The sequence below is a fragment of the Glycine max genome, chromosome 16 (assembly GCF_000004515.6).
Source record: "Glycine max cultivar Williams 82 chromosome 16, Glycine_max_v4.0, whole genome shotgun sequence".
In the NCBI taxonomy this organism is placed as follows: domain Eukaryota; kingdom Viridiplantae; phylum Streptophyta; class Magnoliopsida; order Fabales; family Fabaceae; genus Glycine; species Glycine max.
This window is the reverse complement of record NC_038252.2, coordinates 27,332,532-27,355,378: the sequence shown is the minus strand read 5'-3', so window position 1 is coordinate 27,355,378 and position 22,847 is coordinate 27,332,532. Positions and strand designations below refer to the sequence as shown.

Below are 22,847 nucleotides of genomic sequence, written 5' to 3'. Positions count from 1 at the left end.
TAAGTTTAACAATTTCCCCATAATCAAATTTTAATTCTCTCTTGAAATAGAATATGCACACTTAATATGAATGAAGTAAAGAGCAATTCAAATGATACTTCTTTATAATAAGCAAAGCAAAAATAAAATGCAATAAATTAAAGAAGTTTAGGGAAGAGAGAAATGCAAACTCAGTTTTTATATTGGTTCGGCCATGCCCAGTGCCTACGTCTAGTCCTCAAGCAACCCGCTTGAGATTTTCACTAACTTGTAAATTTCTTTTACAAATTCTGAACCCCACAGGGATACCCTTCCCATGTGTTTAGAGATCCTTACAAATCAAGAGACCCACTATCTCTTGAACAACAATTGTTTGCTTTAAAGTAAGAAGAATATTTCTGTCTTGTAGAGAAGAGTGTTACAAGATGAAGATCTTATTAGAATCCTTATTGATTTTGCAAGTGTTTGGTCAATGCTTTCTTTTGAGAGAATAGGACGATTATTGTTTTGAAAAACTCTCTCTAGAAATTCGATCCCAAGTCACCTATTTATAGGCCTTTGGTGGCCTTTCAAAAGCTTGTGATCAGTTATGATTTTTTGGGAGTTATTTTCAAAATTTCCTCATTGGTAATCGATTACGGATGTGGTAATCGATTACACAGTTAATTTTGAGGAGTTATGACTCTTCAGATTTGAATTTCAAAATTTCGTGACTAGTAATCAATTACACAACTATTGTAATCGATTACAGTTTTAAAATTTAAATTCAAAAACTTCTGAAAGTTGTTTAAAATAGTTTTTGTCTCTGGTAATAGATTACAATCTCTTTGTAATCGATTACACAATTAAAAATTCAAATTTCAAAATTTTCTAAAACTATTTAAAACTTATCTTTGCTTCTGGTAATCTGGTAATCGATTACTAGAGAGAAAAATATATTTTCAAAAATAGAGTTTTGCTAAAATAACTTTTGTAAGATGTTTCGAAAGAATTAGCCTAAGGCCAAACATGTGCAATCTCTTTTAAGGAATTCTTTTAACATACTATGAACTAATTGTTAATCGTTTCTCTTGAATTCTTGATCTTGACTTTGATCAATCTTGAATAGCTTTCATCTTTGGCATCATCAAAAGCTTCATACAACATGTGCTTCTATGATAAAAACCAATATAATATTTTATACTAAGACAGATAGGTGTGTAACAGCTACATTGTGTTATTGTGTGGATCTTTAGTTATCTCAACATATTCCAAAATAGAAGTATTAATTTGTTTTAGTCTTAATCACTTAGTATTTATTACTCAACTAATCCATCAATCTCGCTATGCAGCGCACTTTGAGAGATTTTCATACCTTTGAAGTGTGGGATTTTCTTCATACACTGCCATTTTTCTTCAACACCCAACGATAAGAGTGAAAAATCAAAAACACCCTTAAGTATACCCTATACGGATTGTCAATCAGTAAGGTCATTATGGATTCACAATCCATAAGGCCATTAAGGACTTGCAATCCGTAAGGCCATTACAAATTGTCAATCTGTTAGGCCATTACGGATGTCCAGTCCATATGACTCTTATGGATTTCAAATCCGTATGTTTTGGAATATTTCACAAATGGGTAATTTTGGAATATTTCAAAAAGGGTTGGGTGTATAAGATTTTCTTTCGGTGTAGGAAGAAAATCCGTTGAAGTGATTGGTTGTTCAGCTATGTATTGGACCAAAATGCATTAGTGAGACGGATTCGTTTGAGCCATTTGTAAGGACAGATTGCATATACAAATTAATAATCCCTTTTGGCACACCATGGTATAGTCTTTTGTTTTGGTAACAATTATTTATCTTGGATAAAATATTTTTTTCTTGCACCCATCATATGATTTTACACCCCAGTAGTGACAGTGAAACCTCGAAAATACATTGACAAATCAGCTATATAGATTCGCAGTACATTTTGGGGCAAAATTGCATAGTAATCAGCTTCAGTACCAATTAATTATGTTGGTTCAGAGATTTTCTTCCTGCACCTACTCATACAAATTTATACAACCAACAATGACACGAAAAAAAAGAAGATACTTTTACGTATTGCTTATACGTATTATCAAGCCGTGTGAGGTATATGTATTGAAATACCCTTATATGATTTTTAGTCAAATTTTATATATTTTGAAGAAAACATTGTAGATAAAAAAATATTATAATAATTTTTCAAATTTGTGTACAGTTTTTGGGAAATTTGTTTATAGCAAATGTAAGTTATTTGAAAATATTCATCCATAATATGAAACTTTACATATTCATCTTGAAATAACCTAGATAACATAAATAAAAATAAGCATTAGATTTCATGCATATAATTTATAATGTATAACTAACATATATTATACGAATATAATAAGTGTTTCCTGCATTGGTTTTTACACACCATAATATTTACTTCTTCTAATACTACACAAGTCCATATGTTAATAAAAAAAAAAACTACTAAGTTTACTTAAACTTTTGTTACATCAACACAATCTTCTTTTTCTTCAATGTCAAATACAAATGCAATTTCATCTCTTTCCTTGAACCATGTGCACTTGCAAAACTGTTTCCACCCCTTTCCTATCTTCGCAGAATTTCATCTTTGCTTGTCAAAGAGTAGTTTACACTTATGCACCCTTTCATACACCATTTTTCATATGTAGATCATTGATCTTCTTTTGACGAACAAATGCAACAAAATATTTATGCAGGTTCTGTAGAATTTGAAAATAGAAAAAACAAATAGACATCAAAATTGTTGGTGTGAAAGTTAGTACAATATACAGAAATGCATGATTTGCAATAGCAACAACCACATAATTAATAACATTACTAAAGTTAAGGATGTGGACTTACAATTTTGCTATTGGTTGTTGTGTCTTTAGTCAAAGTTTCTCTAAATTCTATCATCTAAGCAACACCATAATTTTTGAATTAAACTGAAATTCACTAAATTGCTTATTGTGGAACATAACTAAAATAATTCGAACCAATTCATTACAATAAATAAGCTAAACTTACAAAATGGCTTGTGGATCCTTTCTGCAATGAGGACTTTACACTTCTTGTTTTAGGTGGAACAGACAAAGCATGAGATTTTCCCTTAGAATGATGCCTAGTTTTGGGAACATTAGAACTATTTCCCATGTTTTCGGTTTTTTTGGGTTCCAATTCTACTTTCTCCGTTGCCTCTACTTCACTAATTTTAATGAAACTAACGTGAAAATATGAGTCACAACATTTACCTCTTGTACATTCCTATAATTATTAATTAACTTCTAGACATCTGAAAGTTCTTCCTTAAATTTCAGCCAAAACATAATTGGAATTTGGACAAAGTCCTATTCCATTATAATTTATAATCTTTTTAACCAATTATTATTATAGTAAAAAAGATTAAATAGGAAAAAAAAGACACTACTTAATGTTGAATCTGAACAATAAATGTCGAAAACTCCTCACTATATTCTCTTATCCTTCTTCAGAGTAGTATGATAATGAAACATTACATGAATGAGCCTTAAAATTACTAATCGTATAATGATGAAACAAAAATGGGTTCATGAGAAAAAAGACCTCATCTATGAAATAAATGGTTGAAAATGTTGCTTACGGTGCCCGTTTGAGTATATCATCAATGTGCTTCAATGGATGCATAACGAACTTGTGGGTGATGTCATGGTCCCCTTCCGATTGCTTCGTGGTCCACTGCTACTCCTTCGTGGTCCTGTACGTGCGCGAGTCTGAGAATATAAAACAGATTGTATAAAAACCATCCATATTCAGTTCTCGTTTTAAAGGGTCAGCATGTGATTTTTTTTTTTGTATCTTCTAAATTAACTTAGTCAAATTATTTTAGTTATATTTTTTGTTGATTATGGATAATAGATAAATTAATCAGAACTTTTATATAGTAAATCCAAAATCTAACAACATAATATTTAAATGTATTCAAACTATATTTTGTAAGTCTGATACAAAATAATATTAAAAAGTCTAAAAATCACAGTAAAAAATACAATATTAAATGTATAACCTATTATATGTATTGACTATAGGTTTTCAAAAAAACTTATTTTCTTTTGGTTGTAGAATCAACCTATTATTGTTACTACAGACTTGAGTCAAGCCAAATTACTAAAGGTCTCTCTCGAAATAGAGGATGTTAGCATGTAATTGTTCAAAATACAAAAAATAGGTTGTTTGGAACTTTCTATCATGCAAATTAGGGGCATAATACCTTTATTAGGACATGTGCAATATTATTAATTGTATAGGATTTCATACTGCTAATCAGTTAGTATTTTTTCACTATGTATGTGTGTATTATCATGTAGATGGTTGTGTATACCAATAGTTTTGTATTTGAATAGAAAATATGTATAATTGCCAACATTTTGTCATCAGGTTCTCATAGAGAATGGTACAAATTATACTGCTAACAACATACTAAAATGATTTTTACTAAAATTTTCGTTGCTTTGTATTCACTATAGGTTTTCAAAAACTTCTTTGTATACAACATTTTTGGTTGAGGTACAAACTTTTCTCTCTTCATCCAAAATCAACATCTTTAACCTATCCTTAGATTTCACTCTAGATACTGCCACATATAGTTGAGCATGAGTGAATACTGGCCTTGGAAGATACAATCCAACCTTAGATAATGATTGTCATTGACTTTTGTTGATAGTCACTACAAAACACAAAGATAGAGGGAATTGTCGACGTTGGAATTTGAATGGAAAGCCAACATCAAAGGGTACCAAATTCATTCTTGTAATAAAAATTGTATCACCAAAATTTTTGCTAGTTGGTACTGTAGTTGTGATGACATTTTGGCCTAAATGTTTGACTTGTAGTCGTGTGCCATTACATAACCCATTTGCCTAATCCAAGTTTCTTAACAACATCATAGGAACTCCAACTTTCACTCGTAACTTATGATTTGGAATTCCTCAACACTTGATCTCATTCATAAATTCTGGTGTAAACCAATCACCTTGTATTTCATAATCTTCATCAGAATGGTAAGGATAGTCTAAACTTAAATACTATTCTTCATCCCCTGGAATTAAAGACAACATAAATTCATTTACTTCTTCAGAAGTTTTTAATGTTGGAGCAAGGATTGCTCTATCTTCAAAGAAATTTGAAACATTCAAATTTTCCAATATGTTTGAATACACAACATCAACCAATGAAAGCAGTGGTTTATCATTGTCTAAAACCAAAAGATTAGTTGGTATTTCAATGTCACCTTCACCTTTGTCATCTGAGTCCATGTCACCATTACCAATTTAAAGAATCCAATTACCAAATTCTTGATTTCATTAGCTATGTGATTTGTCTTGGCAGTGGTCAATCTCATGTTTTTTGTGAATTTCAACACTTTGCAATGATTCCATAATTCTGATGAGTTAATTGTTGCATTAAGGATATCTTGTTTTGATCCCTTTCTAACAACAGGTAGAATTTGTCCAAAATCACCTCCTAAAATAATAACTTATCCACCAAACAGTTTGTATTTGTTTCTTCACACTTACAATGCATCAAATCCCACAAAGTGCAATCCAAAGCCTCAAAACAATACCTATTCATCATTGGTGCTTCATCCCAAAATAATTAATTTAGTTTCAATAAGAAGCTTTGCACAAAGACTACCTTGAGCTAGACTACATGTTGATTCCTCAATCATTAACAATGGAATTGAAAAAGTGGAATGAGTCGTCCTTCCACCAAGGAAAAGCAAACTAACAATACCACTAGATGCAACATTCAATACAATCTTCTTTTATGCTCTAATAGCAGTTGACAATGTATTCCAAAGGAAAGTCTTCCCAGTTCCACCATAGCCATAAAGGAAGAAAAACTGGCAATGATTTGAAAACACAACTTCAATGATATGATGGTAGACATCTAGCTGCTCTTCTGTCAACAACTTCAATAGAGTAGCATGGAGTTCAGTTAACTCATTTATGTCATAATTGAGTTGTTCTACAATGAATTTGTTTTAATAGAAATTAAAGTTAAAATTATCTAAACATGGTAGAGAAGTATAATCTTTTAAAGATCTTTCATTCGGATTGAGTAGCTTCTCAATTTCTATAAGACAAAGCTCCTTCAACTCACGATCTTCAATGTGAAGACCTACAACAAATAAAAATGCTTTACAAATAGTATGTGTTGCAAACATAAGAATTTTGTAATATATAAGATATAATGCAGAAGGACACATTTTAATATTCTTTTGCAAAAACACTTAATTTGTAAACCTTAAAATAAAGTCTACATTAAAACCCCACATAAGTAGTTTATAGATGTAGATATGTAAAACTAAAAGTGACATGAAATTTACTTGGAATATTTAGTTGTCTTCTCTTTTGGTAGACAATTCCATTTGCTGACAATTTCCAAGTGGCAGTCCATATCACATATGGTTTTGTCATTGTATTCGTGAATAACAATGTAACAAAAAATTTCCTCAATTGGTTTCTAGAACCTATCTCATTGGCTTCTTTAATTGCATCAATATACTCTCTATCATCCATTAGTAACCTCAAAGCATAACATGCATCTTGAAAATTACCATAGATTTTTCCATTAACAGTTTTGATACTGTCATAATTAATACAACCCCGCTGCATCGGGAGAAGTATTCTCATGTAATATAACTCACCTACACCAACAGGAATATAAGAAAGTCTCCCAATAGAATAACATTTTTTCCTTGGCTACCACATCTTTTGTTGATTCAACCATACAAATCTGGTAGGAAACTCTGCATAAGTCGGATATTTACCCTCAACATATTTTTTATTGACCTCAAACCAAGCTAAAAACATGGTTTTAACTTCTGTATTAGCATCAACAACATTATTTATTTGGTCATCAACATTGAAAAACATCAATTGTTCATTGGGAAGATGAAAATTTAATCATTGCACTACTAGCCACCTCTCATGAATATCATATGCAAAAATTCTCCAAACAACTTCACATGGTGATAGATATTTGCAATCATAGTACCTCTTGATCTCATCAACCATGGTATAGTTTTTAGTATAATCTTTTGAATTTGTTATCTCAATGTAGCCCAATCTGGTCCCTTGGTAACATATTTAAATAGGTACTTGATTGAGTTTCATTTATTTTAATATTTTGTATTGATATGAACTTCATACTTCATAAGTAACATTGGACTATAAGGAATAACATTCATATTACCCAAAGTTACACCATTTTTTTGCACAGACATCATGTCTCGACATCGATAGCATGGATATCCATCATCATCAATGGTGGTGGAGTTTTCAAATTTCTTAGGAAAGTATTTAGAATATTTCCTTTATTTCATGCAAGGAGACTTCAAGTTAGCTAATCCACATGGCCCATGCATCATGTAAGTTGCAACTACTTTGGATAATTTGGGATACAAATCAAGATTAGGCAGCTTGGCTGATATGATTTTATCAATATCGCTTCCATTATGAAGCAGGTTTTCACCATCCAACCATAGTAATACATGTGCATGTGGAAGTCCTCTTTTCTGAAACTCAACAGTGTACATGCATGAATATAATGAAGTTAAATTCTTAGTAATAATAAGCAAAATATGGAATTTGCAATGATAAACACATTCAATTACCAAAATTGCTGCTGAATAATCACCTGCATTAAATTTTCCAAATATGTTTTTTTCTTCAAATCTGACATCAACTCATCTACCATCATCTTAAACACCCTACAAACAATATCAGGTCTATCGAATGACATGAGACCTTTTTGATGCACAACATCACGTATCTCACTCCAGCTTGTGTTGCATGTAATTGTTATGAACAAATCTGGATATGCAAACTTCTTACAAATTGTCATTGCATCTTGACAATTATGAAACATGTATCTCATTCCACTAGTAAAGGATGATAGTAAGATAACATGTTTGACAATAGAAGAAGGATTTGTTTCTCCTCTTGAGACTGTTTCTTGCAATCCATTTAAAACATCAGATCTGATTGTCTTTTAATTGAATCGTATTCATATTAAACATTAGGACTCAACCATAGAATAAAAATCAAACAAGAATTGCTGAAATAGTTTTCATGCATTCAATATAGCACTGGATTCTGCACTTCTATCTTGAATTCTAAATACAATCCACTCCCTCAAAGTTACACGCACTCTCCTGCGGTTTTCACTATCATTTGTCAACTGACTTATTGGAATATCCTTTTGAAAACCATCTTCGCCATAAGGAAACAATAGTGGATATTGTAATGAAATGAAAAAAGTATGTGTCTTATGTAGTCGTTGTAGTTAACCAAAAATGCTTTTGAGAACAATGTCTCTCCCAAAGTTCATACTGTCTAAGTCCCTTACTATCAAAGCAACAACCTCATCAGTATCAGGGATATTATAAACACTTGGATCCTTTCTTCGATCTCGGTACAACCTCAAACAAAATCTTTTTCTTGCATTACCTTCAACAAAATCTCTAACCTTCCTAAAATGTTTAGCAAGACAGTTAAATTGATCATCTGTTTTAGTTAGATCCTCAACTAATGTTTTATCAAAAACTTCATAACCTTTTTCACCCCTGCAAACATATAAGGAAAATTTAGATTTGCAACCAGCATATCTCAATTAGTAATAAGAACAATTAAAATATGCAATGAGTAAGACAAATTTAAAAGTGAAAACAACTTAGATACAACGTACATACCCAAAGTGAGATACTTTGTTTTGTAGCTCCTTTTGAGTATCATGTATATATATATAGTTGTGCAAATTTGGGTTTACAACCCTCTTCAGGCAATAAACTCCCAATAGGGTGATAATTTTGACCGCTAAGTATAAATTACGGAGGACCAACTCCATCATTGATTGAAGAGTGAAATTTTCCTCCAATTGAAGTAAAAGAGAGAGAACATATTATTATATGCTCTTATATTTTCCTTGAAATGAACTCCTTGCATCAGAATCATGTACCAATGAGTATAACAACTTTGGAGGCTTCTGTAAAAATGGTAGTTGAACTTTTCCTTTTTGACAACATAATGAGAAACATATGTTCGTAGTTATCAAACTCTCGAGTTAACTTGTTAACTCTTACGAATTTACGAGTCTACTTACTCTCTTTGAGTTGACTCTTGAGCAAACTCTTCTTTTAATAGACTCTAGATAGACTCTATAAACTCTAAGTAAACTCGATAAACTCTCGAGTTTACCACCAAGTCAACAAGTCAATAAGTTAAAAAAATTAGACAAAAATATAAGTCATTTGGGTTATTTTTTGTCTGTTTAGTGTTCAGCATACCTTCATTTAGTGTGCTATTCTCAAATACAAAAAGTATCACCTTTAATAACATCAAACCCTTGTTCTCTAATAACATCAAATCCGCGATGAGAATGATCTACCACTACTATAATATCTGCAAGTTATTATCTAGTAATGATGCATTACTAGACTTGGTTATTTAAGTATTGTGAAATTTATGATTTACTATTTTGCTTTATTTTATTGTTGAAATGTTTAATTAGTATGTTATTTATAGATATTTTGTTATTATTTTTATATGAAGTGGACTCTTATGAGTCTACGAGTTAAGTCTATGGAACTCTCACGAGTCTACGTAAACTCTCAAGTTTGATAACCTTGCGATACGTTGCTTGTTGTTGATTTGTTAGCTCTCTCTTGAAACCACAATTCAACTATACAAAATCCATATTGTGTTGATGGTGTTCCATATTTCACACATTTTGAAAATAAGAAATAATTTTATATGCTAGGTATGGTTCTAACAGATGCATTGGTGATATTTTTTTCATTATAAATTTTACATATTACCTTGAATTTCAGCTTCTTTATACAGAATACATACAAATTCTGCTTCTATATTAACTTCATTAAAAAATTATGTGCTTAAACATAATAAGTCAGCTACTAATACATTAGAAACATAATTTAACAATTGAGTACTAAATTTAACCTAAATGTTGAGGTTATTTTTCATATTCTGCACTATTGAAATTCAATGTGGTTCTTCTAATAGATTGTAGTACATCAACAAATTGTTCAATATATTTGCAATGCTTAATTCTATGCACAGAAGTGTTCAAGTTTGAAGATTGAGGAGAATAATTTGCATTAATATAACATAGAGTGACATAATTAAACATATGAATTATATTTTAAATAAGGCAGAGGAGTAAAATGGCTCAATAATAGGATAGTTTACTAACTGGAATCTTATGTGGAACCTGTGGTGCTACAACCACTGTCCAAATCTTCATAGAATATCAATCTTTTCTTAAGTCTGAGGTTAGTGTTAACCACATTATTTTGGATGTTTTCAAAACCTATTACAACAAACATTGTTAAATATTGTTATTGACAAAAATCCTATGACAGTATTTTGGTTGAGTTGCATCCTCAAGAAATTTTTAGTTGACACTACAAAAACAAATAAAAAGGTTACCTCAAACAATGTAGATAATGGTGGTCTACTGCAACTTCTGTTGTGTACTTGGTGTACATGTTTGACTCTTGATGGATTGTTTTAAGAAAATGATTGCAAAATCGGATTAGAAATCTGATATCATGAAAACAATTGCAAAATACACTAAGACTAATGAATCTACTATACTAATAAATCTACTTAAACTGCTGATATGATTATTATTTTCTTTGTTCCACAATAGTATCTTTCTTCTCATTTTTGCTTTTTGAGCTAAAGTTAACTCCATCTCCATGGAGTGGGATTACTCATCTTTATTATTGGGTAATAGGGTCTGAGGGTGTATTTTTAGCTACTATAGTATTCGTGTGTTTTGTAAAACCTAATGTGTTATCAATTAACATTATGTGTTCCTTGATGTGTTTGTGTGTCATTATGTGTGTCTGTATTGACAATGAACCTACTTTTTGGAAGGCTTAAAATAACAACTATTGTGACTTTTATAATGTTCATACCTTATTAGTATGTTAAGTCAAATATACTATGGTTGTATGCAGAGTGAACTACCCTTTCACTGAGTTGTTTATTTAGTAGCTCAGATTGTTGTGTTTTGCTTTAAACTTTGTTCGTATACATCAATCTTTAAAATTGAATCCAATTATACTCACCCTTTTCCTAATATCAATATATTGTCATTTCATATGTATTTCATTTTTTATTCAAGCAATGAAGGAGTCATTATAAGTCATTTTACTATTTATTCCTGTGCTACAACCACTGTCCAAATCTTCATAGAATACTAATATTTACTGAAGTCTAATATTAGTGTTAACCTCATTATTTTGAATGTTTTCAAAACTTGTGACAACAAACATTGTTAAACATTGTTACTGACATAATTCCTATGATAGTATCTTGGATGAACTGTATCCTCAAAAGATTTTTACGTTGACATTACAAATTTTTTTACCAACTAATGAAGTTGAAAATCCACCAACATGCTCTTTACATCAGACTGTTGTGTTTTCAATTTACTTTTTGAAATGTATATCCATACTTTTCCAATAGTCATAATCCATTTGAATATTGTGTTATTAACATTGTTGTTGTTATTAAGACTCGTATTATATCCCACTTGAATTTTTAGCATTAATTTAACCCATAATCAGTTTAACATTGCAATTTGAATAACTTCAGTTGCTAAACATGATTTTTAAAAAATGATGTATATTAGATAATAAAGAACTGGATTCAAAATTCTTCACTAAAGTTGCCACCCATTATGAATTGGGGTTGAAAAACAAATACATTGGTAAACATACAACATTAACTCTTGAATCACATTACTTAAAGTAACATAAATTAAAATCTAACTTGACATTAACAGAGTACGTTAGTCTCAACCATCATCAAATATTGTCTGCAATTTGTTATAAAAACAAAAAGACAAACACATAAAATAAAACAAAACCGTCATCCCTACATAACTCCACTTTTGCAGTAGGTATAGTCTACTAATTTGAAATCAAATTTTCTCAACCTTGATCCTTTTCTTCAAATATTTTAGAGGCAAATGCATTTATGAAGATTGACTCTGTATCGGTTCAACATTCATACTAACACCATCTGTCTTTCCTTTCACTCTAAAATTTTCATTAGTTTTAACATTTTCAAAACACCCACCTTCCAATTGCTTATATGCACATTTCATGTTTTAAGGCTGTGATTGCATTTGAGTTCCAAATACAATTCCAACGGGAGTCAAATCTCCAGAATTATTGAACAAAACATCATTTTCTTTATTTTGGGTTGCAGACTCACTTTCATTTAGAGTTAATTCTCCCATAGTTGATTCGCAATAGAAATTGTGTTTGGTAGGGATTAACTCTTCAGAATCCTTTGATAAATTAATTGCTTCTCTTTCACCACAATGCAAATCATTTTCAACAACATCAGGAAAATTGGGCATCAAATCTGGTAAACAAACAGGACATAACCAATCAAGTCAGTATATAATCCAAATTAAGGTAACACATGCTTCCTTGAAAACACATGCTATGAATATAAGTATCTAATAGAATTTAGATTGGTCATAAAATACCTAAGCTTGAATCAAAGATGTGTCATCAACCAAACCTTCTTTGAACAACTTGATAATGGATAAATTCGTACAATTTTTTTTTACTCAAAGTTTTCTCAAACGGTGAGCAACATCCACTTTTAACATCAACTTTTAAAAGGAAAGACCTATTAACCAAATTAGTGATTTCCCTTGGAAGAGTTCCAGCAAGACCTCTCTACAATAGAAAATTACAATGATGAACATTTGAAATGAAACAACAATGTAACATATATTAAGTACCTCTTATCAAATCAATAACATGAACCTTGATACAATACCTAAAAATATAGTCAAAACAACAAATACACTCCAGATGAACTATTACAACAACATTTTCAACTACTCCAGATGCAAGAAATGCATCAAGTTCATCCACAAATGGACCAAACAAAGTACACTCTATGCTAAACCTGTTTTTAAAAAAATATGATAAACAACAAATACATATTACTTATTTGAAAGAGTAAAATACCATAGAATTCTAAATACAAAGAGTAAAATACCTCCATTGTCAGCAACACCAAAAAATTGAATAGAGCACTTTCTCTTCTTGTAAGGTTTTGTCAAACTTATAAATGAGAGTCCACTTTACAGATCCATGGACTCTACCTTCCTACATTCAAAACAGTGAGTAAAAATTTTACAATATTATAAAATATCACAAACGAAATAAATTGTAAATTTTTTAAATCAACAAACCTTTGAGTCCACCAGCACCATCTCCGTGGATAACAATATTTTGCTATTAGGTGTTTGTTTGTTAGTTGAAACATAATATATCATCCACAAACGAACAACCTTAACCATGATTTTCCAACTCTCTTTCTCAACATTGATCTCAACCACTGAGTTGTATTGGTCAACCATTTTCTAAAATAAAAAACAACAAAGTAAGGGATAGGCTTAGACTTTGGTGGGAAGACAAAATTTCAAATTCAAATTAAAAGATGAGGAAATTTGAAGTATTCAACATTTCCTTCTTCAATGAAACATATAAAGGTTGCAGAAAAAGTTTCAGCTATATTGACCTACATCATACAAAGATTTTGTGTCATCCTCCCAAAAATTGTCATTTTCTATGATATTTTTCTGCTACACAGAGTATCATCTGCACACAACCTATTATGTGCTATGGTCACTTGTGTGTTGGCAGGTGACCAAGCTTAATCAATTCCTTAGTTCATTTTTTTGTGCATTTTATGTAATTATGCAACCTGGAGGCTTACTCTATTGTAGAGTGAAACCTTGTTCCTTAAAAGAATAATTGTTTTAAAAACGTGTTGTTGGATGTGGTTCATTTGTAATTGTGTAGTTACTTCCTAAAGAAGCAAAATAGTTTCATTCCTTTTTTTTTCCCTCAAAATTCACCAAATGTTGACACCTGTCTTTCTTTTTTCAAATGGAACAATTTTTGGATCCTCCAATAGTATTATAGAATCTATTCAAGGATCATTGACGTTATCCATTTTACTTTTATTCCTTTTTCTTCCCTTTAAATCAAACAAACACATTTAATATGTATTTCAACCATAGTTGAATCACAATTGAACTAGTGAATCATGAAATAATACTTTCCGTTAGTTTAAAAACATTGATAGATACAGTTCAATGGTTCGATAGAATGAAATTAATGAGGATTAGGTGTTCCATCCCATGTTGTAGTACAAAAGCATGGCCTCGTGGATTGATGTCGAAATAAAGAAAAATATCCTATTATGCTATGAGACACTTAGGAAGAGAAAAGAAAAAGAAAAAAACAAATGTAGATATAATATGATTTATGATGAGATAGGAAATGAGAGATAAAGAGAAATAAAAGGTGTTTAAGGTGTTAGAAGATTTAGAAGATGTGTGTGGATAGTTACTCCGAAATGAAACCTGCTTTACCCGTCATTGAAATTGTCAACTTTTTTTCTTTTTTCTTTTTTCTTCTGTAACTTGCACTTGCCTGGATTGACGTTGAAATAAAACCTCAAAATGTTCCAATATATAAATTAAATTTATAACTATGCCTCCTTCTGCATCGCAAGTTAAACTTGGGAGAATTATAACATGAAAATATGTATCCTCCTCCTTGGATATGTAACAAAATAATAATTGTGGGAAGGGAAACATACAATGCAAATGGCATTTACAGTGTTATATTATCATGATTTATGAGAGTAAAATTCATACATCTATTCTTCAACACTATATCAACATATCCTTATATCAACATGTAGATCAAGAATGAGCTAAAGTTTACCATAAACTACCACTGGCCCGTACAAATGAATGATTATAGAATATAAACAAAACACAATACAAGAAATCCGAGGAAAGTTGGAAGTGAAGTATGGCTATAATGTGAAGATGGTGATGCAATTGACCTCTGAGAGTTGTATTTGGATTTTCTGGTTGGATCAGTGGCAGGGTAATTACCAAGCCCTGCAGCGACAGCAGGAGGCACATCTGCATGTGAGTGTGGTCTTGTTGGAATGGCATCGTTATGATCCTCAATGTCGTAACCTGTTTAAGTACGAAATTTCAGTACGTATATAAAACAATAAATACAAGAGCACAGTAACCATGAGAAGAAAAAAAACACTGACAATCAAATTTCTTCCATCCCAACACGAGCTTTTCTCGGTCAAATACAACACGGTAACCAGTCATGAAGTTTTCTGCAATCAAAGTCAGAAGTTGAGGCATAAATAATCATCATAATCATTTAGGATAACGAGCATGAGAATGAGCATACAATACAGCAGAGGAAAAAAGAAAGCAATGCTGCACTGATAAAAGACACCAAGTTGTCAACAAAACACACTCTTATTTTTGGTTTGGCTTAATCTCAATCTTTTTTCTTAAGCTTGTCCCCAGTTGAACCTAATTCACTTCTGGTTCATAAAGCACATCCAACTGTGAACTATTAAGAAAGTATAAGAGACTTACGTCCAATTATGTTTAGCTCAGCAGTTTTGACGACTGCTAGACAATATACAAGTTCGCTCTGTAAAATGATAAGGGAAGGAACATGTTATCAGTTATACGTGTACTCTCAAGGCTAACACAATTGTTGGATACATATATTGAAGAGAAATCCAGCTGGAGCTACCACCTGAGTTGAGATAATAATTATTGGATCATAAACAGCAAAATGGCTTCCACCTCCCATAGTTAAACTCACACTAGGAATGAGGCTAGTATTTGCATCAGGACTGTCCATCAAAAGAAAGAATGCTTAGCTTTGAAAGAAAATGCTAAAATGACTTATATTAAATAATACTCCAATAGTTTTATGACCTCATATCATAACAATATTCAAAAGGGATTCTTGAATCTGATCTATGCCGCCTGTCTTGTACTTGGGAATGAAACTGCAATATAAAAGCTTTGGTAAGTTTTGTCTACTAATAACATCTAGCTAAATGTAAGCTGATTTTTTCCCATTATAGTACTTTTAGTACTTACACTCTCAGTAAGCCTCGTATAGGTTGGATCAACCAAATATGTAAAAGAGGTCCCAGAATCAAAAAGTGCTGTGAATTCCACATCAATTAGAGTTGTTCCTACACGGACTTGAGTGACTGTGATATTATAGGTAGGGCTGTGAAATGTATCCAAACATAAGAGAAGTTATTTTTGTAAGTATTAATATTACTTTAAATTCAGATAATCAGAGGCAAGTAACAGGGAATTACCACTTACTGTGATGGGTTCAGATTAAATGGAGTCTCATCTTGATCAAAACTTCCCTTGTCCCCAAAACTTATCCTTCCAATGCCATCACGTCCAAAACACATGGAGAATGAATCTGCAGTAAATCCTTCCCTTGATAACATGCTAGGAACTGATATTTTCTCCATACCTAGCCCAAACAAACCGTTGGGAGCAGCAACATCTAAGAATGATCCACTCTGAATTTGTCCACATCTGCAACACATGTACTATTACTACTAAAATTACTCGCATAAGTGTAATATTGATTAGTTTTGGTAATTTAACAAGGAAACTAACCCAAATATGACATTTGCCTCAACAAGGTCATGGTGATTATCTTCTTGTGTTAAGTGCAGAACATCTTCTACTAGTATTCCCGATGTAGATGTTTCAGCAGAGACATAAGAGACCATGTAGGGGCAGTTACTCAACGTCCCTAGGCATTGACTGCGGTGCATGCACAGACTGTTGTTACAAGTAACTTTCTTGCTTGTTGAAGATCCATTGGGATTGTATACATTAAGGTCGAAATCCTGCCATAACAATGATTTTTATTCAAAAACAAAGCAGGGGCAGCAAAACACAAGACATACATATCTAGGAACGTAAGAATCATCTTCAACATATCATAGAAAATTCACTCTTAAGAATATTTTTTCTCTCAAAAGGAATTATAGAAAGGAAAAAACCAAAGAGAAATGTTGTAAACACATTCTTTAATATTAGAGTGGATTACATTAGTACCCCATTATATAGTGTGTGGCCTAGGTTATTATTGAATATGGCCTACATAAAATTTATCTAGGCACTATTTGGATAAATTTTTCCATGAGTACTAATTAGAAAAGAAAATAAGAAAAATGAAAAACTTTTCCCAAAAGCTAAAATTAGCTTATGCATAAGCTAATATATAGATACTCTCCTTTAACTTTTCAAAAAGCTAATTTAAATTAATGCATACACGAATTTCAGCTCATAGAAGAAACTTATCCAAACATGGCCCTAATAATAGAAGCAAAAGAGTGCATACTGAAGCGAAGGCTGAAGCAAAAGCCGAGCTATCAGTAGCAGCACATCTTGTGCAATCACAGGGTACCCAGAACAGGTCACTTCCCGTATCAAGCGCCACCATGAACTTCACTCCCGGTGTCCCTATTTGAACTGTCGTATAATGCAAACTGCATGAATCTCCAGAAGAAAAACAAGAGAAAAAATAAAAAGTTAAAGAAAACCAGGAACCAATTTCAAAGAAGAAGAAAAATATTACTAACAAAATTCGTAAATTTACCAAATCCATTAACAAAGAATGGTTAAGTTTAAACATTTTTTTTACCAAGGTTAAATTTACACATCAATTATATCTAAATAATTTCTTCTTTTCTAAACACGACCGCTCTCCTTTAAAATACGAACCTTGAGCCATTATCCATTCACTAAATTATTTTAAAGAAATTATCGATTTTATATCTCAAAGAAGAATTTAATTTTCAATTTTTCATATAAAGATTTTGACGTTATCAACTAATTAAAAAAATATTCAATGCATGACTTTTAAAATACTTATTACAAAATCCAATCTTCTTACCATTTATGGTTAGACAAGTCATAAGGGTATGAACACAGTGTATTTAAATTAAATTCTCGAAAGAAACCTTTAAATAATGGCAAATGCTAACCATTTCTCCTGGGATCTTCTCAATAAATATTTTATCCTTTTAGTTCCTTAAGGGCACTGGTTAACAGGACCTTAAATAATAAGGATGAAAATAGATGAGTGAAAAAGAATAGAGCATATACAATCCGAGGGAGCTGATGCGGAAGGTGGAGTTTCCGTCGGAGAAGGCGAGGCCGTCGTCGATTTGGGAGAGCTTGCGGCCGCGGAGGAGGCGGTCGCGGTCGGCGAGTTCGGCGTAGTACTCGACGGTGCCCTTCTCCGGCGGGGCGGGGATTCCGGAGGCGGTGGAGTGGGACCACTTCCTGACAGGCTCCGAGTGGCGGTGGTGCATCGTGAAGGTGTAGACGTGGCCGTGGCAGAGGGAGAGGAATAAGGACGCAATGATGAAGACGAAACTGAGCATTTTCTTGGTTTCGCTCTGCCTCTCTACGCTAAGGCACTCCCAAGAAGAAACTCAGCATCGAAGTGGGGAAGAAGCATGGATCACGGAGTGGTGGAGCCTAGGGTTTGGAAGAGAGAAAGAGAGAGGATCTTGGAGTGATGTGATTGAGATCTTGAATCGAAACAGTGGTGGTTTTGGTCACTGTGATGATGTTTGTTTGGTGAGTGAGCTTTATAAAATATGAAAATGTCAGTGACCCCATGTGAGTGGGTCCCACCACCGCGCTTTCTTTTTTGACCGTTGGTGACGGTTGTGAACTCCGATGGCGGGTGCTGTTCCGTTTTGTGCAACCTTTACTCACTTCATTGTCATTGGCCCTTTTTTTTATTTAGTTATTAGTTATTATTAGCCTAAATTATTTTTTACTTCTTAAATTTGTTAAAATTTATATTTTTGGTCTTTCAGTTTTTATGTTTGTTTTAGTTTTTTAATTTTTATTTATCCTTATGTCACTTACCCATATTTAGACTGTGATTAACATCTAAATTATAATTTTCCTAATCTGACCAACATAATAGTTATAATATTCATGGTTGATTTTTCGATTATTCTCATACTACGACATTTCACACAATGATACTTATTTAATTTCTTATTGGTAAAAATCCTTTATAATTAGAATCTTGAATAGATAATTTTTTTGAGACCTCGACAATCTATTTCGATTACTTTCAGGATTAATGATTGTCCTAATAAATCAACACGAGACTTTTTAGTGTACTTTATCTTCACTCATACATTTTTTTGAGAAACTTAAGTGATGGAAAAGTAAATGCATCTTGTTAGTATAGGTAATATCAATTAATTTTCTCTCTCATTCTGGTGTGATTTGATTGGAGTGTTACAATATTATCTCACACTAAACACAAATAAATGACTAATTTAAAGAGATTACCAAAAATAGTTTTCCCTAAAAACAGAACAAACCATATATTAAATAACATGTTAAAACTTATCTATGTTAAAACCATATATTAATATCCAAGTCAGGTATCAAGGTCATAGATCATAACATTAGTCTTTGATATAATATTCAACACACCAACTAGTAGTAATATAATTCCTACATAATAATCATCAAAGTATCTCAAAACATCGTAATTACATCATTAGCGTATCTTTATGAAAAGATCATCTACAACTCAAAATAAAGGGATTTCCTCATTTTCTATTTTTATCCTTATCCCTATAACTGCATCATACAAGATTAAGCAAAATATACTCTCCATCATATGCAACAGATGTCTACCAAAAAAATAAAAAAAATTCCTAGATAAGGCGATTATTCAACCACTTGTGTATTTAGAAAAAAATGGTAAGTCACGATGACTATAAAATACAAAGTAGACTAGAAGGAGAAGACAAACATAACATGAGTCTTTCATTCAAAAAGAATTAAAATGACATTTAATAAAAGTGAAAATAAATAAACTTACTTTCACAAAAACTAATATTTACTCCATTGAAAACTCATTGGAAATATAATTAACATCATAATCAAACGTAATACAATTTACATGAACTTTCATTTATTATTATGTGCACATAAATTACATTATCTTTTCGTTGTGACAAATAATAAATTAGGTTACATTATCTCTTCGTTGTAACAAAGGAAAAATAAAAATATTATGAGTATTTGACTCATATATTACATTATTTCTTCGTTATAACAAATGAAAATCAATCACAACATCTACAATGATAAACCAATTTCACATTTATAATACATTATCAAACTATATTAAAATACTCATGAAATCATTAAGGATCACAAAGAATCAATTCCAAATAAGAAAAATAAATATTATACTTCATCCTCAAGTACTCATAGAAATCATAATCACCAAAAAAAACTTATTTTAAAATTTAATTGTTTCTCTTAAAAATAGTTAAAAATGTCACTAAATAGATTAATTACTTATAATCAAATAGAACACAATCAATTTCGTGTTGGAAATAGTCGACACCATATTTTTCACGGATTTAAATAAAAAGAACAAGAGATTAAACAAAATCTCAAAATTTAACATGTCTAGGATTTTGAGAAAATCATAATAATCATATTATTTTATTTTTTCAACTCCTTACATACAACTTATGACTAATCTACATCCTAAAATACTTTTCTAACTTAATGGGTTAAAGATTTATCTCAAGAAACTCAAATAGAAAATATTATTATTATTATTATTATTATTATTATTATTATTATTATTATTATTATTATTATTATTATTATTATTATTATTATTATTATGTGTTTTATCTTACTTTTAGCTTTTTAATTTTTTTTCATCATTATCTTTAATCATTTTAAGGGATTAAAAATAAGAATAAGAAAACTTTTAAAAACTAAAAGTAGACATGAAAAAAGTTAAAAAATTAAAAATAGATGAAAAAAGTTCAGGAACTAAAAATAATTATTTTAAAAGTTTAAGTACTAAATTGATAACAAATCCTTATTATTACTATTATTTATTGTTATGTTATAATTGGGACAAAAATGTGGTAAAGTATTAAAAACTTGTCTCATGGCATTTTTTATTTTTTACACAGCATGTATATTAATTAATATTAATTTTAATTTAGTAAGATTCATTTAAAAGTTTTTATAAATATAAAGGCCTCATTAAAAATATAATAATTAAGGGTGTTTTTGAAAACCTATTTGATCTAATACATAAGTATAGAAATAAGGAGAGTGTGAAATTGACGTTCAACATGAGTTTAATTGAACTCAACTAAGTATCCAAACAACACTCATAATTTAACCTACCTAAATCTATCAATCTATTAATGCTAAACAATCCAGAGTATATAACCAATTCACCATAATGTCATATTGCTATTTTTACACAACAAAATTATTTACTTGAACTCATTTTGAGTCTACGAAGCTCACGTTACGTATTTACATAATTAAGCATTAAGAACACGTGCCTTAGACTAATTATACTCCTCTACAACAATTCCTTAAATGTTACTTCTACACTAAGAAAACTTATGTAAACCCTTTCCTTCAACAATATATGCTACTTTTTTTTCCACTTTTCTGATTCACATAAGGGAATTAAGCAGAGGTGAAACCAAATTTATCTGAGAGTTTGGTTCGTGCCAACGGTGAAGCAACTTCCACTTGATGAAGAAACTCCACATCATGAACCAATGGGTTCTCTGTTCTACGTGGAGGAGAGCCAGAATAACAACAAGGCAAGCACCCATTACATTGGAATTCCCTTGCTTCTGCATTCTGCAATAACATTCACCAACCATTATCCACAATTTATTCAATCCAATTCTTCAGGCTAATTAGTTATTTTTATTATTTAAGAAGACCCAAACCTTTTCGGTGATCATATTGAGAACTCCACTTTCATCGTTAATATTTGGCTGGCTGGTCAAAAGAATAACAAATCAGAAATAAGTCAACAAAGGAAAAAAGTTATTCTATTGAAAGAATATAAATGTTAACAAAAATAACCGAAGCAAACTCGATTGTCAATCTACATTAGGAAAAAGAGAAGTGTAAATTAAATGTAATAAACAATATAATGTGATGAAAAGAAATGACAAGATATTATTATTACTTAAATGTTAATAATATGTTTTTAAAACAACAATCATACATGACTACCATAATAGTATAAACACTTATTTAATATCTCTCATTTCTCTTCTTTTTTTTTTCTCTATTCTTGTGGTATTATATTCATACTACTTTTTGTTTTTCTTTCTCTCATGATGTAGACTAGCATATGATATCTATAAAATATTCTTTTTATAATCTCGATCATATATTTGGTGAAATTTACAGGAATCTCAATAACAATAATTATTTCTCATTCAATGAGACTTGTGTAAATTTCAAATAATTATAATGTGTTGAAAAAAACATGTCAAACAGTGTATTGTTAACGTTCTTTTAGAATGAATCAAACCTGTGTTTGGTACACTTGATTGGCTTGAGGAATTCATGTATGGAAGGTGAAAGCTTTCTAGGCTTAGGGCAAAGGGGTTGTGATCCAACCTTTTTCCTCTCCATGCCTAAATCGGCAAGGTTGTTTTTCATTGCTTGATGATGCATGTTCCTTGTATCTTTGCCTCTCTCTCCCAAGTGATGAAGAACAATGGAAGTCACAAGTGAAAGGAGCAAATGACTTGTGACTCGCTATTCAATCTATTTATCCCCTCGTTGAATTGGTTATAGTGTAGACTATCAGTTACATTGAAAGAATAGCCTCACGTTTTAGAAAGTTACGTGTGGCACATTTATGAGTGGAGTCACAATGGATTTGAATTGAGAAAATGCTCAAGTGGGAAGAGATATGCACTTGGTTGGACCAGAGTGAATATAGCACTGGTGTTTGACCATGTGGCAAAGTCAATTGCAACATCAAACTGATTGAAACCATTCATATTGTCTTGTAAATTA

At 31.2% G+C, this 22,847-nt stretch overlaps 1 protein-coding gene and 1 pseudogene across 2 annotated transcripts; both read right to left on the bottom strand.

Moving 5' to 3' along the window:
- Window positions 1–4,501: 4,501 nt before the first annotated feature.
- Window positions 4,502–13,460, bottom strand: LOC121173688 (uncharacterized; annotated as a pseudogene).
- LOC100783577 (aspartyl protease family protein) lies at window positions 13,013–18,696 on the bottom strand. 2 transcript variants are annotated; one of them, XM_041010180.1, is made up of 12 exons: window positions 18,093–18,696; window positions 17,326–17,473; window positions 16,593–16,828; window positions 16,284–16,508; window positions 16,047–16,182; window positions 15,879–15,952; window positions 15,694–15,793; window positions 15,528–15,585; window positions 15,185–15,256; window positions 14,481–15,101; window positions 13,293–13,463; window positions 13,013–13,206 (listed from the first exon to the last, which is right to left on the bottom strand). In XM_041010180.1, exons 1-10 carry the CDS (start codon window positions 18,371–18,373, stop codon window positions 14,872–14,874), a joined length of 1,560 nt encoding a protein of 519 aa, XP_040866114.1. In that variant the 5' UTR covers window positions 18,374–18,696; the 3' UTR covers window positions 13,013–13,206; window positions 13,293–13,463; window positions 14,481–14,871. The 2 variants fall into 2 exon arrangements, with proteins under 2 accessions (XP_040866114.1, NP_001358728.1); NM_001371799.1 differs by lacking the exons at window positions 13,013–13,206; window positions 13,293–13,463 and having other exon boundaries at window positions 14,691–15,101; window positions 18,093–18,549.
- Between the last annotated feature and the right edge of the window lie 4,151 nt (window positions 18,697–22,847).

Bases quoted from the DNA above. Each gene is read 5' to 3' on its own strand.
- LOC100783577 (XM_041010180.1), bottom strand. From the start codon at position 18,373: ATGCTCAGTTTCGTCTTCATCATTGCGTCCTTATTCCTCTCCCTCTGC. The intron at 16,183-16,283 runs GTAAGTGGTAAT...TACATTTCACAG, and splicing joins TTTAATCTGAACCCATCACA to CCCTACCTATAATATCACAG. The intron at 15,953-16,046 runs GTAAGTACTAAA...TTTATATTGCAG, and splicing joins ATACGAGGCTTACTGAGAGT to TTTCATTCCCAAGTACAAGA.